Source organism: Meleagris gallopavo, chromosome 12, assembly GCF_000146605.3.
Source record: "Meleagris gallopavo isolate NT-WF06-2002-E0010 breed Aviagen turkey brand Nicholas breeding stock chromosome 12, Turkey_5.1, whole genome shotgun sequence".
NCBI classification, from domain to species: Eukaryota; Metazoa; Chordata; class Aves; order Galliformes; family Phasianidae; genus Meleagris; species Meleagris gallopavo.
The window spans coordinates 19020008-19029332 of record NC_015022.2 but is presented as its reverse complement, the minus strand read 5'-3'; the positions used below and the strand labels follow the sequence as shown (position 1 = coordinate 19029332).

Here is a 9325-nt window from a genome sequence, read left to right as displayed (position 1 = left end):
GGGCAGAGACGGGACGGGCGTGGGGAGGAGCCGGCGCCGGGCCGGAGCTGCGGATGGGCCGCGCGATGCTCTGTCACAGCTCTGCGCGGCCCTTCCGCGCCGCTCCGCCATCTGAGAGCCTTCGGAAGCGGCGCTGCGCACGTGGGCATCGCACCGGGACTCCGCTGTGCTGTGCTGTGCAGTGTGAGCCGTGCTGTGCTGCGCTGTGTGTGCACGGCGGGCGGAGCGGGAAGCGGATCGGTGTGTGCGGGGGTAAAAGAGGCAAATCGAAAAGCAGCTTTTGGCGTCGAGTCAAGCTGCTGAGGGACTGTCAGATGCAGCATGCCTGCGGCTCGGGGTGAATTGGTCACCACTTTATGGTGCGGGTGTTAAGCCATGCAAAGCAAACTGAGACAGGGGAGGTTCAGGTTGGATATTAGGAGGAAGTTTTTCACGCAGAGGGTGGTGAGGCACTGGAACAGGTTTCCCAAGGAGGCTGTGGATGCCCCATCCCTGCAGGCATTCAAGGCCAGGCTGGATGTGGCTCTGGGCAGCCTGATCTGCTGGTTGGTGACCTGCACACAGCAGGGGGTTGGAACTGGATGAGCACTGTGGTCCTTTTCAACCCAGGCCATTCTCTGATCCCATGAAGGTGTGCTGGGTGAGGGCTCACTGCTCTGCTTGATTAGGCTGTGCCTGTGTTAGCAGAATCTTGGGAAGCACCAATGCGATTGCCCTTGGAGCTTAGGGTGGTACTCTTTCTATAAGTAGTATGAAAAAGCGTTCTCTTTCTATAGATAAATATTTCTGTAAGTTAGGAGCTGTCAATTCTGCTTCTGAAATGCAGTAACACCCACACCCTGTGGTTATCACTGCTGTGGCATTACAGCAGGCAAGGTGAGCGGAGGTATCTCTGTATGCAGGGGTGCAGTCATCTGTAAGCAGTGTAGTTACAGCGTGACTGTGTGCATGTATGTAACACTGTATGCAGTCTTCATATTCGTGTGTGTTTTTACATGTATGTACACGTGTGTTATACAGAGAGTATTTGTGAAGTTTGCTTTTCTGCGTTCCTTTGGAAGTGAGAAACCTTTTTGGTATGATAAAGCGTGTCCAGGAGAACTGGTCTGTGAAGTGTCACTCATAGAGACACCTCTGCTGTCCGTGGCTGCTGGAATAAAGGAACAAAGCTTTCCACATGGGCCAGGAATTTGGCTTCTTCCCTCTTTCTCAGAGGTTACACTTTCAGTACTGGAGCTGTATCTGGAGAGGACCTGTCCAGCAAATGGAAGTGTTTCATTTTGATTCGTTCTTTTTGTTTAAGTGCTGAACATCTCAGAACTGAGTCTGGGAGATTGTTACTTAAGCTCTGGATACCTTGTTTGCCAGGGTCAGCCTTGAAGTATGGATATGAGAAAAAGTGGCCTAAAATCTGAGCACAGAGTGTTTCCTGTGTTCACATCTTTCCTATCTTTTCTACATATTCAGATCCTGTAGTTAATTTTGCACTTGTTTTGATAATGATCAAAACAGTAACTCCTAAGTTCTGGAAACACTGACTTCCCCAGGTTTAAAATTATCATCTTCATTGATAACACAGCTGCTCTGGGCTGTTACCCCAGCACAGCTTTCCCAGGAAGCGGGCCTGGTGCCAAGGGGTTTCCTCTATTTATTCCTGGGCAGTTCTTGGTTCAGTAAAGCCAAACTGGGAGGTTGTGGCCTGGCACAGTGCTCGTGGAGGAGCACCGGGGCTCAGCTGGGACTCTGGCAGCAGAGTGCTGCCATTCCCTGCTCCCGCCCTCCGGTCTGGGCAGGGCGCTGCATTGTCCTGTGCTCAGGGTGGCTGTGAAACAGGGAGAGCCGCTCCGGTCAGCAGTTACTCAGTGCAGTGGAAGGCGATTCCAGCCTTGTTTTAGTGAAGTACGTGTGAAGGAGAGCTGTGGGAGACTTGCAGGTTTTCAGCTCCTCGTTGGATACGTCGAGCAGTAAAGGTGTCCTGCTGTGAGTTACTGGGTGTAGTACCGCAGGGTTGTGGTGCTGCCTGGTGTCTTTTCCTCTGAGCAGTTGGACTGGGGCTCCTCCCACCCCAGTTACAGCCACAGGAGCAGCTCCTGCACACTCCTGCTGCACTGCTGACAGGTGCCTGGGAGCAGGAGCAGCTGCTGCAGGGCAGGCGGTGCCAGGAGAGGGCTGCAGGTGGGGAGGAGGCGGAGCGCTTCCTTCAGCCCCATCGGTCGTGCTGCCCTCCTTCCCTGTGGGCTTTGTGCCACGCAGCACTTGATTTAAACCTCTCTCCATGCAGGCTGGGGCCGGGGCCAAGGCAGAGAGCGCAGCGGTGGTGAAAATGGCTGCTTAAGAAATGGGTGTTACAGACTTAATTAGATAGGAGCTAGATGAGTGCTGCTGCAAATTCAAGTCAGCCTCTTGGAATGTGGAAGGGAAGCTGCTCTCCCTCAGGAGCCAATTAGCCCAGGGGAGGTGTGGGGACGCTCTGCGCTGTGACGCCGCGTTCCTCCTCTGGGTGAATGGCTGGGGTGGGTGCTCACGTTTCTGCTCTGAGTGCAACCCAGAATTCAGGGCTTATGGTTGCAGGGCTCACCCATAATGTGCCCACGGTCTGTGTGACTTCTGTGTATACCAGCCTTGCCAAAAGTAATCTCTTAAGCTTGCAGGTTCCATTGATACAGGTAACTAAAATTAGATTCCTGTGTGATTTCTTGGCTTTAACTTGTGCTGCATACGTTGTGTGCTGCCAGGCATGCACCTTCAGGTTGATTTTAGAGCGCTGATCTCCATACAGAGGGCATCAGTAAAATCTGGAAGGGTACCAGGGGAAAAACATGTGTTCCCATAAATCATGCCCAGCTAACTGTTGGGAAGGGACTGCAGAGCTGCTGCTGGCAAACCCGCAGGTGACATAAACAGGTCAGTTCTGTTGGAAGGCATGCTTCCTCCACGTTCACGTGCTCCGTGCTGCGTGTTGAGGTGCAAGCATCCATTGGGTCATGGGGCACAAGGGGTGGGGGTGCTGAGAGAAGGGCCTGAGCGTGTGAAGGCAGAGCTGTGCCACAGCTGGGATGGCTGGAAACGCTCAGAAATGTGGTCGCTGTTGGAGAACAGCAGTTTGTGTGTGGGAAGGGACTTCTGATGGCCCCTTCACTTGCAGAGAAGTGACAACTGCTGGCTGAGTGCAGGTCATGGTCCTGGGGCTGGCATTGGGTTGGCTGCTTTCCCAGCAGGAACTTTCCCATTCTTCGATTAAAGCTGCCTTTTCCTCTGTGATAACTGGTCCCGAAACATTGTGCTCAGCTCCCTGATCAGTGCCCTTATTTTACAGCTCCAACAACTTGCTCCCCGCTTCCTAACTCAACTACGTAATGTTAATGGATTTGAGAGCATTTAAAAGGCTGTATGTAAGCTACTGTCCTTTGTGTTTGCCTAACAAGTAGAAATAATATGTAAAAGCATCTTATGAGCATTTATCTTAATGGAAACTTACTTTGTAGGATAACTGGGATGATGAGGAGGAAGAGGAGGAAGTAAAGGAGACGGAGGTGAAACAAGGTGAGACTACCAGAAGTTCACATCACTGTGTGCAGCACTGCTACAGACATTGCTTTTGTCTCTGTCTGAAGAGTCTAAAACACGTTCCAAATAGGATTAGTTTTGGTTTTGACAGAGCACGTCTTTTAACCCCCCTGGTCAGGTGCTGCCAACTGAGCTCTGCCTCTTTCTCTTTGATTTGTGTTTTCCTGGTTATTCAAAAAAACACCAGGAGACCTCAAGTGCCATATTGTTTAATGTCTTACAGAACCCAAAGTTTCAGAAAAAAAGAAAATAGCAGAAAAGATAAAAGAAAAAGAAAAGCAACAGAAGAAAAAGCAAGAGGAGCTTAAAAAAAGGGTAATTCCTGTTTCTTTTGGGCTCAGAAACGCAGAGGGCTGCGTTGGTTGTGGGTTGCTTTGGGGGGCTGAGCGGAGATCTGGCTGATGTGCGGAAGCAAACGTCAGCCCTGCGCTTCACACCTGGAGCTGTCGGTGTTAAGGACTGGTCCATCTGTGGGGAGAGGGAAGGACACCTGGGTTAGGCCTTACTGGGGGGGTAATTATCCACCCTGGTTCTCTGGGTAATGAGCTTTGAATGGCAACCTGTGCTCCCAGGGCAATGAGAAATGCAGGCAGCATCCTTCCTGTAAGCCTGTGTCTTAAATGGTCCCTGGAGGTGTTCAGGGCCAGGTTGGATGGGGCCCTGGGCAGCCTGGTCTGGTATTAAATGTGGAGGTTGGTGGGCCTGACTGCGGTGGGGGGTTGGAGCTTCCTGGTCCTTGAGGACCCTTCCAGCCCAAACCATTCTGTGATTCTGTGCATGCCAAAAGAATGGATGTGTTATTTCCATAATTCGATTAAATTACAGAGAAATTAAGCAGTTGGCGTGGTTATGATTAATTGGAATGGTTGTTGGGTTTGTACATGCTTGGAGGTCTGTTGACTTCAGACAGAAGTAAGCTACTCAAATGGTGCTGGAAAAAACATGGTTTCTTGTAACACCTCCCCTCAATGTAATGTTCCCTCTATTTATGTGGGTGTTCTTTTTTGTTTTGTGTTAAATGCAGTTAGAGGCTCCAGAGGAACATAAAGAACTTACACCAGAAGAACAGTTAGCAGACAAACTACGACTAAAGAAATTGCAAGAGGAGTCAGACCTTGAGTTAGCAAAAGAAACATTTGGTAAGTGTGCTGTGCCATGGCCAGGTCGGTGCAGCTGTGCCATGTGAAGCTTTCAGGTGTGTGCAGGCATCCTGCAGGCAACCGACGGGGATGTGGCTGTGAGAGCACATGCAGGTTGTGCTGCTGAGAGTCAGCATGGCTTTAAATCCGTGCTACTGGAAATGTGCTCTGGTACTAAGGACTAATTGCAGAACTGTCTGTGGAATATAAGGTGTTACTCCTTAACATCTTGGTCAGAGGGAATGGGAGAAAGATGGCTGGCTGAATTTCCCTATGAACTGGTGTTTCTGGTGAACACCAAAGTGCTGCCTTCTGCTGTTCTGCAGAGCCTTACAACGTGGGCTTCAGCCTGACCGGTCGGGCTTTGGGCTCACATGGCACAGTGCAATGTGTGTGTGCTTCATTTCAGGCAGTCTGTGATGGCTGCCTCCTTGTGGGGCGGCTTTGTTCCTTGGGTAGACAGAAGTAGATGCAGGGCAGCTCGTTCTCTTCTGCCCTTATGCTTTGACACAGTGGTGAAGATGCTGAAGTGTGGCAGTGTGAAGCCTGCTGCTTTGCTCAGTGAGCTGCACGGTTGCTCAGTGAAAGCTGCTGTGTGTCTTCAGAAAGAGGATGGTGCCTGAAGGGGGAAGGGCTCTGCTTAACACAGTTGTGAAGAACCAGCAGAATTTTGCACTGAGGAACTCAGGTTTAGAATTCTCTATTAAAGGAAGGAGGGCTCTGTGCAGCCAGCACTGCCCTGTGGCCCTGCAGGTTGCTGACTTGGCCATTGCTTTGTTTGCAGAAGATGGGGGGAAGGAAGCTTTGATTTGGCAGTGCTTGATGAAAAGGGGAGAACTGAACGTGGTTTTTTTTTCTTTGTTGTCATCTTTCAGAGACCACAGACAGTGTGTTCTAACACGTGTGCCTTTCCTCGCAGGTGTAAATAACACTTGTGGAATAGATGCCATGAATCCCTCTTCAAAAGATGACTTTACGGAATTTGGCAAACTACTAAAAGAGAAAATCACACAGTATGAAAAGTCCTTACATTACGCCAGCTTTTTGGAAGCATTAGTTCGAGACGTTTGTATTTCATGTAAGTAAAGTGAAGGACTTCCTAGAATCCGCTGCAGGATTGTGGCAGGTGTGACCTTGAGGGTGTGCTGTGAACTTAAAACCGAAACCAAGATTAACGCGTGCAGGTGGTACAGAGCAGAGTGCCACCCACTGAGTGTGAGGTTCCATCCCAACCGATGTTCTTGTGGAGCACTTCAGAACTGCAGGTTTTCATGCTCTCGATCTCAGCCATCTCTCTTGAAGCAGTTTCTGGAACATAAATGTTTCTCTGAGCCAGGTAACGGCAGCAGCTCTGCTGGGAGGACTGTTACAAAAGTGAGGTCTTGTAATTCTGAGACTACAGATTAATTGTTCTGCAATTCAGCATGTGACCATACAGAGATAAAGTAACTTACAGCCCTGTTTTTGCCCTGCTCTGGTTGGTGGAAGCAGTTGGTGGATTGGTTGGTTGAGCCCTTTTGCTGTGCTTTGCTCATGCTGCCTTTCAGCCATGTGATGGCTTGGTGCTTCATAAGGCTGTGCACACACAGGAGCCCAGGCTGCCTGCAGCAGTGCTGTACAGTCCCAGAGCTGAAGTGAAGGACTCACAGCCTCTTGGGCAACTTAATACTGCACTGCTCCTTTTTGGGCGTCTAAAAGACTCGATGCTTTACTCTACTGCATTATTATTTTGCTCCAATTATTCAAGCGTCTCCCTGTTAAGACTCTGTGTACACCAGCTCTTAATTTGCATCCTTCCCTTCTGCACCGTTCCAGCTGTGTTACAAAGGACTGTGTGAACAGCACATGCTGATCACAAGGACTAGAATCAATTACCCAGTCTGTTCTGCTGCTTTAAATTGAGCAGGTGCCAGTGTTTCCTTAGTGCTGATGCTTACCTCTGCAGTCATGAGAGAATTGTGCTGATGGGATATGTGAGCACAATACTGATGAGGAATCTCTTTTTTCTCTTCTGTAGTGGAAATTGATGACTTGAAAAAGATCACAAATTCGTTGACGGTACTATGCAGTGAAAAACAGAAACAGGAGAAGGTAAGACTTGCTCCCACAGCTGGCTGCAGCAGAAGCAGCACCTGCTGAAGTGCTCATTGCCCGCACAGCACAACAGGTCCAGCACTGACCTGAACTGCTGATTGTGTTGTATGTGACAGTAGGGGACACTGCAATCCTGGATACTGATCTGAAACCAAATGCCTTTAAATGTGTGAGATAATCAGGAGTTCATTGGATTCAGATCACAGGCCAAAGCCTTGGCTGCTGGACATGGAGCTGTGTGCTCACCTGCTGCTGTCCTGGCAGTGGAGAGGCCTAAGCCAGCACCCTGACACCACAGGGCAGCCCCTGCTACAGCGTCAGGATAGCAGAGTAACTGAAGTTGTTGCCTGAGTTTGTTGTTGGGGTTTGGAATAGCTGATAGCTGGGGGTGTTCCTGTGTTATGGAAATGGAAGGAGCAACGACTGTACAGACATGAAGAATGAGTGACACGAGGTGAGATAACAGTTGAACGGGTACTGATGTGGTACAGAGCATAGCAGTGGGTTTTACAGAATAGCTTTAAAACCTCGAGTCAGTTGGAATCCAGTAATTAGTTAAACTACAAAGACAGCAATGAAATTAAACAAGATATCACTAGCAATGCATTTTTCAGAGCTTTAAATCAAATTAGAGGATGGGTACCTAACAAAGGGCAGTGCAGCAGCACTGTAAGCAGTGACTTGGTGGGGCACTTAACCACAGCGTGTTTCAGGGCAGCGTTTTCTGCTGTGCCACCTCAATTCTACAGGGAAGAATGAAACACTGGAATACAAATCAAACTTCATGTACAGTGTTACTGCATTAAGTCTAGGGTTTGGTAAACGTGATAAATCTTTTCTTTAATATGAACTGCACTTTGGAGAGAAGCCTCTGGCTTACTGAACCAAGCTAGTTTAAAAAGAAGTGTGTTTTCTATTCTTGTATTCTCGTCTCTCCTGGCTTTTCCTATAAATTAGTATGGCTAACCCTGAAACCTGCACCAGCTCAGCAAGGCAGAGGTTTATCCAGCTGTGTTCATTTAAGTTTATCTAGGACTCTTCCTTGCTATCTATCTATCTATATCTATCTATCTATCTATATATATATTCAGCCACAACAGTGATAAAAACCACGTAAGTTCCTTAATTTGATTGTTGGTTTTACAAGAGGGAACTGTAGGCATAGCTGTGCTACTTGCTTAGAGGCTCAGTGACGCAGGATGAATGAAGGAGCTGGCAATGTATGGGATGCAGGGAGCTGTGGGACGCTGGGCAGTGCAGCAGCTGTAGTGGGAGGTTCAGCTTTGGGTGCTGAGGCAGAAATGACTGGCAGTACAGCATGCACTGGGTGAGCAGTGATGCAGGTATTCATTCCTCTGAGGCTCTACTCAAGTCAGAAGGAAGACAAATTGCTGTGGATGTGTAAGTAAATACACTCTCCTTCCTATTTAAGCAGAGTAAAGCCAAAAAGAAGAAAAAAGGTGTTGTGCCTGGAGGTGGTTTAAAGGCTACTATGAAAGATGACCTGGCTGATTATGGAGGATACGATGGAGAATACGTACAAGAATTTGAAGACTTCATGTGACATTTATCTCCCCTTCTGTTGTCTTTCTGTTGCCCATAACCCCTTAAACATGTAGCACAACTTCTCTTTCTTTAAATTCTGCCAAATGCTATTATCAAAGCTGCAGTATCTCTGTGCTGGTGGCTCAGTGCGGCAGGCGGTGCTGAGGTGCTGCCACTCCTGTTCTGTGCTCGAGGCGTTGGAAGGAAGCAGCTCAAAAGCTCCGTAAATTACAGGGGAAAAAAAGGAACAACCAAAAAAACCAACAAACCGAAACCGTCAAATTCTGATAACAATAATTGTTGCTGTTTGATTTTTATAGTAACAGCCACCAAATTGGAAATGAATTTCAAAGAGGCAAAGTATTATTAGCAGCACAGTTCTACGATACGGCCTTAACTGTACCTCCCTGAATGAGTTGTTTGATGAACAAAAGCAGTTTGCAGCGAGGGCATGATGGGTGTGCACTTAGTCTTACAATTGCTTTGTCTTATGTTAGAGCTTGAGGTTTTCAGTGTATTGTGAAGGGAACTGCTAACTTCAGAGGTGGGACGCTGCGCCTGGGAGGCGTCACTGAGATGCACTGCTCCACAGCCTGACAGCACACAGCAGTGCTGGGGTGAGAGGGAAAGAGCTCCTGATTTGGGAAAAACAAAACAAAAACTTGTGAGTATGAAGTTGAGTTTCCATTCATCTAAATTTCTACTAATGCAGCTGTATGGGTTGGGTATTCTTTAACAGTTCATCGCCTGGTTTCAGTGTAAAAAAATCAAACACGACTTTGGTCTCCGGGGCTGCGGTCGCTCTTTCATGACTCGGCTATTTTCTTTCATTTAAAAACAAACAACTTGCTTAGCAAACTGCAGCAGTTACTACAGTGGGGCAAATTGTTACGTTAACAATTATGACATCTGCAATGTTTTATAAAGCAACTAATTTAATAAAAATCAATATTGTGAGGACTTCACTACAGCAGTCTTTG

General features: G+C 48.1%; 1 protein-coding gene across 1 annotated transcript in view; it reads left to right on the top strand.

The window, feature by feature from the left end:
• EIF3J (eukaryotic translation initiation factor 3 subunit J) overlaps positions 1-9310 on the top strand; it is a 9684-nt gene extending 374 nt beyond the window's left edge. Inside the window, exons 2-7 of the mRNA XM_019619293.1 lie at positions 3486-3543; positions 3791-3882; positions 4592-4706; positions 5626-5784; positions 6724-6797; positions 8233-9310. Coding sequence (XP_019474838.1) covers positions 3486-3543; positions 3791-3882; positions 4592-4706; positions 5626-5784; positions 6724-6797; positions 8233-8364 — 630 coding nt within the window. The 3' untranslated portion in view covers positions 8365-9310. The remainder of the gene's footprint in view (positions 1-3485; positions 3544-3790; positions 3883-4591; positions 4707-5625; positions 5785-6723; positions 6798-8232) is intronic.
• Positions 9311-9325: the final 15 nt, after the last annotated feature.